General features: G+C 54.4%; 6 protein-coding genes across 6 annotated transcripts; 1 reads left to right on the top strand and 5 right to left on the bottom strand.

Moving 5' to 3' along the window:
* Positions 1–997: 997 nt before the first annotated feature.
* PG997_004314 (uncharacterized protein) lies at positions 998–2,160 on the bottom strand (the record flags this gene model as incomplete). The annotated part of the gene is made up of 5 exons (XM_066808629.1): positions 998–1,087; positions 1,148–1,447; positions 1,523–1,851; positions 1,884–1,923; positions 1,981–2,160. 5 exons carry the CDS (start codon positions 2,158–2,160, stop codon positions 998–1,000), a joined length of 939 nt encoding a protein of 312 aa, XP_066672247.1.
* A 2,657-nt stretch (positions 2,161–4,817) lies between these two features.
* On the bottom strand, positions 4,818–5,054 carry PG997_004313 (uncharacterized protein; the record flags this gene model as incomplete). The annotated part of the gene is made up of 1 exon (XM_066808628.1): positions 4,818–5,054. One exon carries the CDS (start codon positions 5,052–5,054, stop codon positions 4,818–4,820), a length of 237 nt encoding a protein of 78 aa, XP_066672246.1.
* Positions 5,055–8,083: 3,029 nt separating this feature from the next.
* PG997_004312 (uncharacterized protein) lies at positions 8,084–8,824 on the bottom strand (the record flags this gene model as incomplete). Its single annotated transcript, XM_066808627.1, has 1 exon — positions 8,084–8,824. The coding sequence occupies one exon, from the start codon at positions 8,822–8,824 to the stop codon at positions 8,084–8,086; it is 741 nt and encodes a 246-aa protein (XP_066672245.1).
* A 170-nt stretch (positions 8,825–8,994) lies between these two features.
* On the top strand, positions 8,995–9,279 carry PG997_004311 (uncharacterized protein; the record flags this gene model as incomplete). Its single annotated transcript, XM_066808626.1, has 1 exon — positions 8,995–9,279. The coding sequence occupies one exon, from the start codon at positions 8,995–8,997 to the stop codon at positions 9,277–9,279; it is 285 nt and encodes a 94-aa protein (XP_066672244.1).
* A 1,549-nt stretch (positions 9,280–10,828) lies between these two features.
* Positions 10,829–13,318, bottom strand: PG997_004310 (nasopharyngeal carcinoma susceptibility LZ16; the record flags this gene model as incomplete). The annotated part of the gene is made up of 4 exons (XM_066808625.1): positions 10,829–11,395; positions 11,457–11,680; positions 11,738–12,560; positions 12,611–13,318. The coding sequence occupies 4 exons, from the start codon at positions 13,316–13,318 to the stop codon at positions 10,829–10,831; spliced, it is 2,322 nt and encodes a 773-aa protein (XP_066672243.1).
* Positions 13,319–13,388: 70 nt separating this feature from the next.
* Positions 13,389–15,512, bottom strand: PG997_004309 (uncharacterized protein; the record flags this gene model as incomplete). The annotated part of the gene is made up of 1 exon (XM_066808624.1): positions 13,389–15,512. The coding sequence occupies one exon, from the start codon at positions 15,510–15,512 to the stop codon at positions 13,389–13,391; it is 2,124 nt and encodes a 707-aa protein (XP_066672242.1).
* Positions 15,513–15,993: the final 481 nt, after the last annotated feature.

Raw genomic sequence — 15,993 nt, 5'->3', positions numbered from 1 at the left:
CGGCATGGAGCATGCTCAGCCCAAGTCTCATGATGCGTGAACTCACCCCAGAAATATGACCCCTTTTCTATGGACACAGGAGTTCATTCACTTTCACACCCCCAGTAATAGCTGCTGATAGATCGTGGGTGAGTGGCTGCTGGAGACATCTACGGTCACTAAGCGCTCGGTAAAGAATGCGCCTAATTGTGTGAACGAGGCGACAGACAAAAAGTTGCCTGGCCAAGCCCATGGCGTCGTAATGCCTTGAAGTTTGTCCATTACCTCCTAGTGCTGATACACTTCGCACAGGGGGATACTGGCGAAACCTTCATGACCAACCAGCATTTTTGTGCGACTACGGGGCGAGATTTTCTCTTTGGGAGATCCAATGGGACAACCAAAATTCGCCCGTTTTCTGTTACGTTGCACTGAAAACAGGTTTATTATGTAGAGGTGAATACCATTCGAGTCTAGTTGTAAGAAATACTGCTTGCTGCGCTCGTACAGTCACGTTGGCAAATGTAAGCAGAAAGAGATGAGCATAAGGATGCACAGAAATTTGGCCGGGGTGGAAATAAAACAGTCGGGGCTGTCCTGCAACGCTTTCATGTACACATGCGGTGGCGAACACTGAGACGCTCGTGACGTTTCCATGATACGAAAAGCCTGGTTTTATTTGTTTTCGCGTAGTAGCAACATTCATCATCAACTCGACCGTCCATCCCATTCATCAGAGGTGCCGTCCTGGGCGTCAGGGAGGCCGCGGGGGAAGGAAGACTCCTCGTTGTCGTCGTAAGAGGTGTGATTCGTGGCATTATACTCGGACAGATTGTATGGAAGAAACGACTCGGGTTCGGATTTATTCGGAGCCAGATTAGGCCAGGTACCAGAAAAGGCCCCTTCTTCATCGATTCGGTGTGTTTGAGGGTAGCTTGTGGGAAGCAATGCGGGTGTGATCGATCATCGACGGCCGAACCTAGATAGAGGAGGAAGTTCGTATAAATTCTTTTCACATTCAGGGCTTGGATTTGATGCGGGGAGTCGCGAAACTGCTACCTCCTAGGCCGCCAACGTACTTTTGTTTCTTCTCTGCTGGTTTGAGAATCTATTGTGCAATATTGATTAGTCGCAATCCAGAAGAAAGACATGATTTGGGTAAACAAACCTGGAAGGAACACAGCAAGCTCTCGTCGACACTCATCATGGCACCGGCATTGTCAAACTCGCCGCAGTAGTTCGGTGCGCTGAACAAAGTGACCAGCTGGCGCTTGGAAAAGAACTCGTAACCATCCTCAACAACTTGGTGAGCTCGGCAAATCAGATCCATATCGTGCTTCTGCAGGAAACGGGAGACGACATCGGGACCGAAAGTGAACGATACACCACGATCATTTTCGCTCCAGCCAGTGATGTCCTTGTCGGGGTCAGACCACAGCAGATCACACAGAAGACCACAGTCAGGAATCTAGAGTTTCACATTAGTACAATTCAGGCAGACTGCGCGTGGAAGTCGGGAGGCACAAGATGGAGGTTGACTTACATCGGTGGGACGCATGACGCGGCGAATCTGCTCCATGGAGTTCAGATCCGGGCTCAGGCCTCCGTGCATTGTGAAGATCTTCTCGTCAATGATGGCGGCGATAGGCAGGCAGTTGAAGCAGTCGGTGAACGTCTTCCATAACTTAATGTTGTAGCGGCGTTTGCACTCATCGTAGAAGCCGTAGATACGGTTGATGGAGGCACACTCGTGGTTGCCACGAAGAATGAAGAAGTTTTCCGGGTACTTGATCTTGTACGCCAGCAACAAGCAGATGGTTTCCAGAGACTGCTTGCCTCGATCCACGTAGTCGCCGAGAAAGAGATAGTTGGCTTCCGGGGGAAGCCGCCATACTCAAACAGACGTAGCAGGTCATAGTATTGACCGTGGATATCGCCGCAAATCTAGAACATCGTGAGCAACCAGCCTGCCACTCAACCTCGCTTGACCTCACAACATACCTTAATTGGAGCCTCGAGCTCTAACAAGATCGGCTGGCTGATGAAGATCTCCCTAGCCTTCGTGCACAGATAGCGGATCTCCGTCTCCAAAAGTTGAACCTGCTTGCCAGGTCGGCTTCCGCGAACCTCCAGAAGGCGGTCGATAATGGAGTCCAGGTCGACGTCGTGTTGGTCCGCCATCGTAAATCCTTCACCTGCCAGGGATATGGCCAAGAACGCCTTGTCGTTGGTAGGGAGTCAGGGCAGCAGAGAAAAGGAAGGGGTCGGTGTCGGGAAAGGTTACTACAGAGCCCGAATTAAGGACGATGCACTTCTCTGGGCTAAATGAAGGTGACGGTTTTATTAGTTTGGCATTCAATGGAGAAAAAGGTCCAGAAACAAAAGAGTGAGAGCGAGTGGTGCATCTGATCCTCTGTGATCGATCATGTCGATACAAAACTGGAAGAGGAAGTAGCGTGGTGGGGAAGAGGGGATGACGCTGGGAGGTGGATTACGAAGGCGGCTACTGCAATGGGCGAAAAAGTGCAACCTTGGTACCAGCATGTATTGGACTTGGATGGCAACTCACAGGATGAAGTGATCACAGCCTGTGGCAGACCTCGCAGCGAGTGCCCGCGGTTGGAAATTGGTATACTTTGCGCAGAAACGCCGATTTCACAACTTCGGTCGGAAGTGATGAGAACAAAGAGCGTCAAAAAAGCGTTGCGCGATGTTGACAGTCAGTTTTCGTCGCCTCGATTTTTTTTGGCGCTAGGGGCCTTTTCTTCTGCCAATTCTAAGGATGGGCAATCGTCGAAGAGGAAATCGCCAAATCGATTCAGGCGTGGGGTAAAGCAGCTAAACCGTGGGTAGCGACGGTAAATCGCTAGTCGCCGTCGTCAAGTCGGTCACAAGACAAGGGATGGTGTCTTGTAGAGCCGGGGAGTGGGAGGTAGATGGTGCTGTGCGTGGACAGACACCTGATTCGCCTGGTGCTGGTGAGTGATGAATGTCGTAAAGATGAAGAGCAAGATTTTTGTTGGGACGGGCGCGTTGCCGGGGAAAAAAAGAATAAAACGGAAAAATGACTGTTGCTGTCTTGATGGAATGGGATTCCAGAAAGCAGGCGTCAGGAGTGCGAATGTGTGAGTGAGTGAAAAGTGCGGTTCGTGTATCGCCTGCCAACAGGTTGTTGGAAAAAACAATGGGCAGTCTTCTTCTAGTCAAGGGCGGTCGGGTGGGAATTTGGTCCCCAGAGGATGCCGCGTCGCCAACAAGGCAAGAACGTCTCTTTTTCAAAACAATCGAGGAGGGTCGTCGTTTGCGCACAAAGGCAGGCTCACCGCGTCGAGAAGAGGGGGTTCTTCTCCAGTCAAGTCTTTCTGAAGTCGCCGCAGAGATACACAGAGGACAGCAAAAGTGTCGTCGGTCGCCAGAGTCGGAAGAATGCTCTCGCCTGTTGTGAGGTTTGTCGCGGGGTCCAACTTTTCACTTTTTGGAGAGAAGGAGAAAAGAGGATTTAGGAGGACCAGACTTTCGGGCTCAAGTCAAGTCAGGATTTGATCCAAACGTCAGAAAATTGTTCGGGCCTTTGCTTTGCTGAGTGGACTTTTTGGGGGAGAGACGGGGGACCGGGGGCCCGTTGGGTGGTGGCCTAGGAGCCTAGGCAGACAAAACAGCCAGCCAGTAGAGAGAGAGAGAGGCAGAGAGGCAGGCAGGCAGGCAGAGAGAGGGCGAGGGACTGAGGCAGAGAGCACTGGGAAAAGAGGAAAAGAGGGAGGAGGGTTTCGCTTATCTTGGTAGGTACAACAAGCAACCTACCTCGCTGATGTCGTCTCTTGATTGATTAGCATTGAACCAGTCCATCCAATTCCTTGAACAGCGCCGCTTGTTCTTTCGAGGCTTTTCAGGTCATCATTCTAGGTCGGTACTGTTGCTTTGCTTTCTGTTCTATTCCAATGTGCATGCACGAAATATCCCCATGTCGGATGGAGCTTCAAAAGTGTGTGTGTGTGTGTCTATCTATCTACATAGTCACAGCGGCATCCATCACCACATAATCATGGACAATAGGTGGTGTGCAGTTTATACCTACAGACATACATACATAACCCACCTACATGTACCTACCTCCAGCTACGCGTACAGTACATGCACGTCTCTGGACCTGCTCTGGCCTCGACCTCGCTCGATTCATTGTTGTTCGTCCCTTTTTCTCTCTCTGCCGACGCCTCGCCCCTTCCACTAAAAGACCGTAAACCGAGAAGCTACCTAGCCAGGGCGCGCGGCGTGCAGCGAAAACCAGGGGGCAGACTTTCAGTTGCAGGTTTCATCGTCCTCATTGGGCAGGCAGAGGCAGTGCAAATGGCTCGAGAGGACTATTTTAGCCCAACACTCCACTTCCACAATCACCACCACCACCAACACCACCTCGACCACCACCTCCCACTTGGCCGGCCTGCCTACCTGGCGGCCCTGGCCAGCCTGCAGACCTCTCACCACCTCCTCCTTGGCCTAGACAACCAACCGAAACAAGCAGCAAGTCAGTCTACCAGTCTACCAGTCTACCAGTCCTGCCTCCCAGGATATGAATGCCTTCATTATTGCATGCGTATATCCTCCAACTCCGCACCTACCTCTTTTCCTCTCTGCCTCTCTGCCTCTCTATCTGAAGGAAGATAGCCCCGACGGGAGCCATATCTCTGGAAAACCTCTCACTTAGTGCGCCGGCCCCAACCCTGTCTGTCGATCGCCAGGCTCGGTTCCGTCCCGTCTGCATCTCTACTCTTTCATACCTACCTTTGACCCTACTACATACGTAGAACGATAGACGGACTGGTGATTACGATTGCCTTGTATCATGCAACGGTCCCTCGTTCTCCTCGATCTTTGTTACCTATCATAATATGCGCAGACACCCAGGCCGACATGTAGACAGACAGACAGACACAAAGACCTAGCATGCAGGCCCCTTGTTGGTTCTGGTTCTTGTTCTGGTTCTGGTTCTGGTTCTTGTTCTGGTCCTGGTTCTTGTTCTTGTTCTGGTCCTGGTTCTGGTCCTGGTTCTCCGTCTCCCCTCCCATCCCATCCCCCATCCTCATGCAGGCGAGCGTATTCTCTGCCCAGCCGGCTCACTCAAGGTTGTTCGTTCGGTGGTCTAACAAACAGCGCGACGCGCCATCACGGCCCTGCAAAGCCCTCCAACACTCATTGTTCCCACTTCATCCCATCTCTTCCGAGCCTCCACAGCTAGGATAGGAGGTTGCCGTTCTTTTTTATCCTTTTTTCATTTCTTTGCTTCGAAGAAAAGAAGGTTTCCAGGGAGCCAGGCGAAATTGCAATGAAACTCCAGGTCCAGGGTCTCTGATCGGGTTCACAATTCTTGCTGCCCGATTGATTTGACAGGAATTGCCATAACCAAACATCGGTAAGTAGGTGCCGACGCTCGGGGCTGCTTCGTTTTTTTCTCTCTCGCAATCCTCTTCAGCATCAGAGCAAGAGAAGACTTTCTCGTGGTCTGCCTTTGGAGTCTGCCGAAGGTGGTCCGAATTAGGCAAAGATGCAAAGCAGCTATTTCAAATTGGAACTCTCCCACCACCGCCTCGCCCCCCTTTATTGGGGGCAAGAAAAAAAAAGAAGAAGGAAACAGTAGGTACATGTCAAGTAAAAGCTATGCCGCCTCGAGTCCGAGGTCGACATTTGATCTGTTTGATACTATCCGCGGCTCCACTTGGTGTTTGCTGGTGGACTTGACTCGCCCTCGTGATAGGAATCAGCTACACTACACATTGATCTATGTACCTGCCGCGATCACTCTGGTGAGCGCCCGTTTCGTCTCGGAAACTTTGACAGCGGGCCAGCGGGCGGGGATTTCGATTCGTTTGCGCATGATGGATGACTACATAACCGACTCCCTCGGAACATGTCAGGCATATGTGTTTCTTGTGTAAGAAGGGCGAACCTTTCGCCCGCTCCTTGGTGGCATCATGCAGTGCAGCACCTACTTTACAGTACAGTACAGTACAGTACAGCACAGCACAGCACAGGCTACAGCCAGCCCCTCATCCGGGGCAAGTAGCCGACTGCAGACGACTGCAGACTCGCATCCCCAACACTTTCGAGGTCCTGCTGCCCATCCGTTGCTCGATGGCCATAGAGGGCAACTCTCGAACAGCGAATGAATGGTGCATCGCCCCGGCTGGAAGACCACCCTTCGCTCTGACTCGATAGCAAGACCCCGAAGTAGTGTCGCGGCCGTTTGGCGAGGTAGCGCCCGCCCCTCAGGTGACTGACACGGATTACATTAGGCCAGGACTTGCCGGTGTGCGCCCGGCTGAATCAGTCACCAACGGAGGACAAACGCTGCTGCAAACGGACGAGTACGTACAAAGTGTCTCAGGATCCAAAAATAGTCGGCCATTCAGTCTGTCGCCCGGGGTATGTATGTACAATACGGTCTTGTTATCAGTCACTTGTCTGCCGAGCCGCCAACAAACAACCGGGTCCAGGGTCCGTTGTCACATCTTGGTCAATAGATCTGGCCGCTCTACTTCTGTTTCAACGACACGCGTGCACGAGACATGGCCAGCTCGATGCTGGCCAACGAAAACAACGGGAACGGCCAGCAGCTACAGCCTACAGCCTACCGCCTACCGGGCCATTTCTCCTAGCCCGCACCCTGCTGAGCTGACAGTCACACCAACCCGGTCATTCCTGACGATCACGAAAACTAGCATCAGCACAGCTATGCAAGCCAGTACGCAAGTCCCGGCAACGGCGCATAAACGGCTATAGCCACGCACGTACGTACCTGCTTTGCTTGCCAGCTTCCAATGCTTCAATGTTCCCTGGTCATGATACAGCAACTTCGTGATGCCTGGCCACTTACATCTGCAGGTGGGTATTAGAGCGTGCCTCCCCTCCTTTGCTTCTGCTTACTTCTTTCTTGCATGGATCTCTTCGACGCCTGCATCATAATGAGGCTTGTTTGCCATCCCAAATCTACATCGAGTCACATGACCACTGACATGCTGCGAGAGGTTGCAGCTGAATCCCCTGCCCGACAAGCACCCTAGTCCATCGTGACCCAGGCCGATTGGCCCGGAGAGTCCAAAGACAGCTCATTCATGGCCGCTAGGGACCTCATTGGTTGCTCGATCCATCATGACCAGGCTTGCTTATCTCCGGCATCTCTAGAGCAATCGCTCACTCCCCCGACAACATGATATGCAGTGATAGCCAAAGCTTGGGACGCTGTATCATGTCACAGTAGCACGCTCGCGTCACGGGAAAGAGTATGCGAAGGCGATGGATGCGGCTGTCTTTCTGTCCACTCTCAGACAAGCGTTTGCATCCGGCCAGAAGTACGACGATCCTGCTCAGAGGGCAACTATATCGCCATGCATGAAGTATATATGACGCAGACAGACCTTTGTTCGCATCATATGGGAACGTTCACGCAGCTGGTGCATGGTTCTTGGAGCGCTGGGGTTCCCAACAGCCAATAAACGTGAATCAAGCCAAGAGTAAACTGTCTATGCCCAATGAAACAATCTCGGCTACTTCGATCAACGGCTAGGTGGTTGCATGGTCTAGACCATGTGGCACATCCAGTCCGCCAGGCTAACGACGCGCGACATGGGAACATGGTCCTCCTACATAGCATAGACGGGGTGTAAGGATGTGGGAAACATTGGACGATGCCAAGGTTTGCGGTATAGACATCAAGATCTGTCCAATTACAACCGGTCAAAGCTGCCCGGACTATTGGCATAACAAAGCCACCAATCGTATATCATACATGCATTACCTCAGTATGCGCAATATATGCAGGGAAGACCCCCGGAGCATGGCCGGGAAGGAGGAGGCCCATCCAACTTGAGTCCCTCTCCGCACTCACCGGCTCGAGAGCTGTTCTCCCTCATCCCTTGCTCAACTCAGCAAGAGGGAAATACACCGGGAGACTACATCTCAAGAGCATGACGTGCTTAACTCCACAAACTTTACAGCCCATATAGTGACATTTCGACTCCTGGCACGAGTGAGCAAGCTCTGGGATGAAAGGATCGGGCCTGTCTAGAGAAGATGGATAGGAAACGAGTTACTATGAGATGGGGTTATCGAATCATGCATGTCCCCTTCTCCCACCCCAGCGGCCCCTTCTCACCAGCCTCACCGTCTTGACAACCGTCGGAAGCGGCGGCGACGATTCCCTCTTGAGAGCACCATCAGTATTACCGTTGTCTTCATGACCGTCCCTTTCGCCCCTTCCCTTGATAGCCACATCGGCCTCTCCTTCATGGCTCACGTCTCTCTGATTCTTGCCACCACTCTTCCTGTAGATGCCGATGGCCCTAGACCCACCGCATAGTTGGGACCCGTCACCGCCGCACGACATGCCACACCGGCCTTCGTCGAGCTTGGCCGTGCTCTCCCTCAGGACCTTTCTGCACCAGCACTCGCGTCCGTACTCGACGCCCGCGAGCCCGTGCCCCTTGCCCTCACAAAAGGCGACGCACTTCTCCACCGTGAGCGTGTCGTTGCCGAACATGGCGTCGGGCAGCACGCGGCCCTGGCTCTCGTCGTGGCAGCCCTGGTACTCGAACACGGCGCCGTCCTTGTTGCCTGCCACCTTCTGCGGCGCCGTCGCCGCGACGATCGTGTTGTTCCGGAACACGCTCAGCTGGCCCGGCCCGCCGCAGACCTGGTCCTTGTTGCCCGCGCACCGCATGCGGCACGTATCCGGGCTGCCCAGGACCGAGGGCGGCGCCAGCGACGTCCCGCAGTAGCACTCTCTGCCGTACTCAAGGCCGGCGAGCGGTAAGCGGGCCCCCGCGCAGAAGGCTAGGCACTTCTCGATGGTCATGTCGTCTGCCGATGTCGTGAGCCGGTTGAGGGCTCGGGCCGGCACCTCGTTGGCGCAGCCTAGGGTACGTCGCGCCCTCGGGAGCTGCTACTCCTGCTGCCGATGATGCTACCGGGGATGTGGTAAGTGAAGTTAATGATGGTGGCGGTCTCGCAGAAGTGGTGGTAGTGATGGCGGCGGCGGCGTTGCTGACAGGAGGGCTTGCTGATGTAGAAGTACCAGGCGACGTTACGGCGGAGGAGGTCGTTGCTGGACTCACAGCCGCGGTGGAAGTAGTCAGCGATGAAGTTGGCTTCGAAGCTGCCAATGACGTTGTGCTCGAGGCTTTGGCGGCCGGTGTGGTTGGGGAGGGCCCCTTCTGGACTGTCTCTGCGGACTTGGACAGCGACGGGGAAACGGTAAGAGGCGCACCCGTCGATGATCTCACCGCGTCCGCATCCACGCAGTACCAGTAGCCTTTCCAGAGCTGCGTGGATCAATATTCGCCCTTGGGGCCCAAGACCTATCAACCCTTGACGTCAATAATCACTTCCATGAATAGACTGGATGCCCCGGGGCGGGTTAAAGGCAATTCCTAGAGTAAACGCTACCTCGAGGACAGGAACAAATCAACAACAGAATAGGAAAGAGTATATTCCAAGGCTTGCTTACTGGGTTATTCCCATATAGTACGTCGCGGCCCTCGAGTGAGCAGGTCAACATCCACGAGCATGTATTACCTTCGGCGGCCTTTACTGTAGGCAGCCGAATTTATCAAGTCAGCCAGCCTGCTACTACAACGCGGGTCTGCCTAGAAGGGCGGAGACGGAGACGGGGGGTTGGGGTTGGGGTTGAACTCGGAGATAGAAGAGAGGGGCTGTGAGAGAGAGGACGTACTCCATCTATTGCAGTTGGTCGCAACCCCAGCCTGGACGGGGGAGGGAGGCGTGCCAAGGTTCTCAAATGCGTGGCATTTCGCTAGGTCGAACATGGACGAGTCTGACATGTTGATTCAACTGCTGCACCTGATGATAATAAGGGGCTCGCACGGATATTCGAGAGGATAGTACTGCAGTGATGTACTATGTATGCACCACTGTTGCATTCTGGCGGGGATCGCCACTACAACATGTAGCTTATCATGGCTGCTCTTACACAAAGAACAACACCACAAGCCGAGATACCTCGGATCTAGATGGCCCAGAACAAGGGACGCCTGCTGCCGGTGACAAAGGCGCCATTCAGGGGGCGGCCCGGGAAGATACCGGGGTTTCGGATCTAGACCCTCTGCCGACTTGGTGGCCGTTGGTTCAGACATGATATGTTGCCCCCAACGCCCACCTGTAGTCTCAAGAAACGGACAAAGCTCTTATGTTCCCCGCGGAGAGGATAGCTGACCTGTACGCTTGCGGCCGAGAATACAGTCTCCGAGGCTGAGGCCGTCTTTGACCGGCGGCGGCGTCAAAGAGCTAGCTAGGGCCATTGTTAGGTACAGGTAGCTGGCAAAGAATTCACCGAGAGGACTACGACACGGAACAAGTTTGCTGGCAGCCAGAAATGGGATATGATAGAGACACCGTATATACTGTATTGGGTAGTATCTGTTGCCCCCATCCACCGCCCCCGTGTCCATGTGACCACCGTCGTCCACATCCAGCCCAGGGCGCTCTACAGTGGTAGGTAGAGCTTGACCCGAAAGAATTGCTGTGAGAAAGTGGCCTGCTGACTCGACGTCCCCTGATCCAACTAAGACCGACCGACAAAGGCCAAGTTGCCCAAGCCATAAAAACTCCATCCATGACTCACTGGTTTATAGTGCGTGAACTCCGCTATTTTCAGGTCGTTGATCCATTCCATAAACATAACAAAAACGTACCTTGCGCCACAAGGATTTTGGGGTATGACTCGCTAAAACTCGCTAGGCGGCCTCCCACTGGCCAGATATCGTACAGAGAAGATTGGCGAGAATTGATACAGGTGAAGGGGGTTGGAAAAAGGATTTGAATTGGCTTCCGAGATACCAATTCAGGGGTGTCCACCGTCCATTGTAGTGCCATTGACACCGTTGATACCATTGACAAGAGGCTTCTCTGACGGTAATCGGTCGCGTACGCCATTGAGCTGGGCCGTCGGGGAGACGGCCGAGGGCGACATGGCCCCGTTGATTTCAGCTGTGTCATTCGAGGTCATACTCCGGGGCGTCAAATGGGCCCCGTTCGTCACCGACAGCTTCTGCTGCTCGGTGAGGAGGTGGCTAAGGCCCTGTTCAACGCACAAACGGGGGTAGTCTGGCTCGTCTGGCCCGACTGCGACCAAGCCCCCTCGCCTCGGAACACGGGGCTCCGGAAACGGCGAGCTGCTGGGTTTGTAATGGCCTGGTTTATCTTCGGCCACGAACTGGCCGTTGATGTAATACTTTTGCCGGGGAGCAAATCCTTCCCGGCTGTTGGCATCGGGATCGTTCTTCCATTTCGTTGGTGCCGACCATATCATCAACTGGGATTCGTGCTCCGGTAGTTCTCGGTAGCATATCGAGAGCCGAACATCGCGCAGATGTGGGAAGTTGGGCAAGATGAACAAGAAGTCGGATTCCTAGAGATTGGGTCAGCACTGGCCACAGTAGTATCGCCGCCGCCGCGGGATGCCTGCTCACCTTGACAAAGAACATGTCCGTCTCGAAGAAGAGCTTGGAAGCTTCACCGCGAAGTTGCTCAAGCTTTCTGTAGCCAACCTTGCTCGGGTCGCCGCCGTAGTAGTCGGGGAGCTGTTCGCCAAGATGATACAGCTTGCCCTCAGTCAGGGCGTATCGGTCTTGCTCCAATCGCCAAATGACCTTCTTGGCGATTGGGGAAACTGGTATCCGCTCCCATGCCGTGTCTGGGGCTCGTTAGTATCCGTCTCCCCAAGGTCTTATGCCAGGGAGGGCGAACTTACATCGTGAAAGACCGAGATCCTTCTCCCCAAGCAGTAGCGCAACTTGCGTGTTCAGAAGCCATTGGTCGCGCCCACCAGGCTTCCCAGTGGCGCCCGGAACAATGGTGTCATACCGAACGCCTTGAGCAGTCGTGAACAGCTCGGCATATTCCTTGCGTCTTGGGTCCGGACATCCATCTAACCACCGTAGAAGCGGCGGTAGCTTGGCCAAGCGAATTCGTTCCTGCTCTTGGACGATACGCAGCTGCTCTGCCTCGCGGGCCGCTCGCTTGCGTTCTCGTTCCTTGCGTTCCTCCTCCTCGCGCAGCTTCCTAGCTTCCTCGGCCGCCTCCTTCTCGCGACGAACCCGCTCCTCTTCCTCGAGCCTTTGCCGCTCTTCTTCCTCCTTGCGCTTCCGCTCCTCCTCTCGTTGCAATCGTTCCTCTTCTTCTCGTTTCTTCCGTTCTGTCTCTAACCGAAGCTTTTCCTCTGCCTCCTTCCGTCGGCGCTCTTCTTCTTTGCGCTCTGTCTCTTCACGCAAACGTTTCCCCTCTTCTTCACGGCGTTTCCGCTCGGCCTCCTCTTGTTGTCGCTTAGCCTTCTCCTTCTCCTCGGCCTCCCGCTTACGCTTCTCCTTCTCTTCCGCTTCTCGCTTGCGTCTCTCGGCCTCTTCGCGTAGCTTGGCTTCTTCGCGCTGCTTAGCCTCTTCGCGCTGTTTGGTCTCCTCGCGTTGTTTGGCTTCTTCCTTTTCCGGGCCTCTTCGGCCGCGGCTTCCTTCTCTGCTTGACGCTTCTTGGTCTCCGTCTTTTCGCGTTCGGCTTGAGGTTCCCGGTTTACACTGATGCTGGCGGGAGGCGTATCGCGCATTTCTATATCCATATCTTCTGAGAATACGGTTATACTGGCCTTCTCTTCGGAGCTAGGATAGTCCATCTCTTTGCGTTCGCGATTAATCTTCTTGGGCCTTGGCAGATCTTTGCGATCATCATGAGACTGAGACTTTTGGCGCTTAATCGAGTCCCGAGACAGATCACGCTTACGCTGGCGGTCATCGGGAGATGAGCCCTGTCGAGGTCGTTTCTCTTTCCCCTCAACATCTAACCTTCTCCTCTTCACTGGGCCATCGCCTTCTTCCTTCTCTCCGGTTCCATGTCTGGGTGGCGTCACGCTGGTTCGGTGTCTCTTAGAAGGACCATCGCCAACCGAAAGCCTGTCCTTGGAGTCATCGCGCTTGAGTGCTTTTGTTCTATCGTGGTATTTCTCGGAAAGGCGATCGGCCCGTGGCTTCTCCGCGCCGTCGTCCTGCTTCCCGTCACCCCTGTCAGACGCATCTCGAGCTGATACATTGGATACTATGCTCGAGCGGCGTTGTTTATCCTGCTGGCGCCCCTTTAGATCCCTACCCGATATCAGCTTTCGTCGAGGTTTAGCGGTTTCGCCTTCAGACGACCCTGCGACTTCTGATTCGGTACGTTTCGGTTTTGCGACTTGGGCTTTGGAAGCCACGGCTGGCGATGCTTCTCTGTCTGATATCGATATGGCAGGAACCTTGTCGTCTTTCTTAGGACGACCTGGCCCGCGCTTTGGCGAAGTGTCGTCCATGTTACTGATAGATTGCCGCCGTTTCTCTTTGGGACTGCTCGTGGCCTTGGCGGATGGCAGCTTCTTCTTGCTATCTGGGTCTCTGGGGGGGGCTTGATGGGCGCCGCTTTTGAGGGCGAACACTGCTGTCTTGGTTGGAATCGGGACGCGCAGCCCGCTTGTTGTCATGATCCTGTTCTCGACGGGATGGTGATTTAGCTTTTGAGACCCTATGCGATTTCTTGTAATCGTCGTAGGCGTCCTTCAGCATGTGTTCTTCCTCCTTCCACATCGGGCCCTCACGACGTCTAGCAATCTCATGATACGTCTCTCCCTTGAAGCGACGTGTCGGGTCGAATAAAGATTGGTTCAACAGAAGCTGTATAACCTTTGTGTTCTCACCTCCGATGGCAGCAAGCATCGGGGTACTGTGTTCGGTCGGAAGTGTTTTCACCGGCGCCGGATCCGGGTTGGCGCCACCCAGGGCAAGCAAGAGCTCCATAACAAAGTTGTGCCCACCACGTGCGGCCGCAACCAGGGCTTCGGCATCGTCGCAACTTTCTTTGACTTGTAGAATGCGCGTAACGGTCTCAGAATCACCACGAGCTGCCGCCTGGCGCAGCGTCTTGTCGTCGAGACTCATGTACAGTAGATGGTTGCTGGTCTTGGTAGAGCGGACAGTGCCGCCGCGACGGGAAGCAGCCGCAGCAGCACCACTTGCAGACGCTGCAGGGGATCGGCGTGGGCTATCTGCTCCATGGGATGAGGTATCTTGATCTTGAAGTTGATGATCCTCGGAAGTTCGTCTCAGTTCACCCATCTTTGTCCTTGCATCCATTAAAGCTGCCCGAATTTCGTCAGCGTTATCCACGTCATCGGGGATTTTCTCCAACGGCTCTTGTCCCTCAGCATTTGGCCTTCGCGGGTTGACACCGGCTGCAAGAAGCAGTTTCACCACTGCAAGATGGCCGTTTTCGACAGCATCGAGCAGCGGTGTGTCCTTGTCATCATTGCGACAGTCAAGATTGCACCCAGCCTCGATCAAGAGCTTGACAACATCCTCATGTCCGTTCAGGCAGGCAACTTGAAGAGGGGTGTTTCCGGCGTGGTCGCTAAAGTTGAGATCCTCTGGCCGTTCCTGTAAACGCATCTTCGCGACGTCGTACTCGCCTTTGGCACAAGCCTTAGCGAAAAGCGTCTGGCCATGAGCGTCCAGGTGCTTCTTATGGACGCCATGCATCTTGGCGGGTGATGCGGTCGAGTCACCCGTCAAGGGCGTGGCAATGCTCTTGAGTCGTGATGACCTGGGATGCGGGCTTCCACTGGCAGAGGAGTCGTCCGACTGATAATCAGTGGACATGAGAGGGGCGGGTCGCCGTTTTTTCAAGACTCCGTTGGAAGACTGAGCGGGAAGCTGAGTAGATGTGCTCCGGCGGTGAAGGCGCGAATGAGGTGAGTTGGACCTAGCACGCGAGGTGTGCTTCTCTTGCAAGGCACGCGCCGATGGAGGTTTGGTTCCCTGGTCTGAAATACGCGGTCGTCGAGCTTTATGCGAACCATCCTCATCGTCAGACTCAGCTTTGGGAGCCTTACGCTTCAGCTGCCTGTCAACCGACTTGGCCTTGTCCTTGATGAGCCTAGGGGACCGAGGTCGCGTATGTTCAGACTCTGAGCCCGAAGATCGCCGGCGCCGTTGAGTATTATGTTGTCGGTCAGGATGCGGTGGGGGAGAAGCGGGCACAGAGCTTAGACCACTGGACGCAGCATCCTTGGTTCGGTGTTGGCCGTCCTTGTCAAGTGGCCGTTTCTTCTTGAGTGGAGGCTTCTCGTCACCCACGTCGTCGCCTCGCACGCGAACTTTGCCTTCCTTGCTATCCTTTCCATCTTTGCCATCCTTGACTGCCTTCTTCGGAGACAGAGGGGTATCATCGATTTCGCCTTCGCTCTTTTCTTCGTGCTTGATCGTGATTACCTTGCGAGGGGGCTTGGTAGGCGAGAGTCCATGCAAGACGATGGTCTCGGCGTCCGAGGTGCCATCCTCCTCCTGGGGGTTCGGGTCCGGGTCCTTGGTGGGCGATTTGGAAGTTATCGTCGCAGTCGTTGCCGTGGCCGTCGGCGGTGCGGCTGGTGGCGGCTTCAAGGTATCGGGCCGCTTGGGAGAAGTAGCGACTGGCTTCGCGCTGGACTCCACAGCCTGGTGTTTCGGCTCATCCATATCACGTTTAATTCAGAAGCCACTCTACAGTGCAGTGAACCATCATGGCCACGCTTCGGCAATTGAAGAAGGGACTCAAAATCGTATTGAGAGCCTCAATGCGCACAGGGTTGGCTGTCCAGGTCGATTGGTAGCGGTCCTTCGGCTGGAGATTGGCAGGTTGTGGTTTCAGAGACACACCAGACACCACACACGCACACGCACACGCACACACGATGGGGTTGAGCGAAAAGGGCTGGGATGGAGGGTGGCGCCAGATTGAAACGAGACACGGAAGAAATGCACAAACACCTGGGACAGTATTGAATGCAGGCCGCGATACAGAAAAGTCGAATTTATAAAGTCGAAGAGAATTGGTCGAGGGAGGGAATGGAATGGCGGGCGGCGGGTAATACTGTGTCTTGGAAAGTCGAAAGTGAACAACAGGAGAGTGAGTGGTAGGCGATGGGCAGCCTTGAAGAGACTTTACTCCTGGTCGGTT

The sequence above is a fragment of the Apiospora hydei genome (genome assembly GCF_038363865.1).
Source record: "Apiospora hydei strain CBS 114990 chromosome Unknown utg000004l_segment0_segment0, whole genome shotgun sequence".
In the NCBI taxonomy this organism is placed as follows: Eukaryota; Fungi; Ascomycota; class Sordariomycetes; order Amphisphaeriales; family Apiosporaceae; genus Apiospora; species Apiospora hydei.
This window is presented reverse-complemented; position numbering and strand designations above follow the sequence as displayed.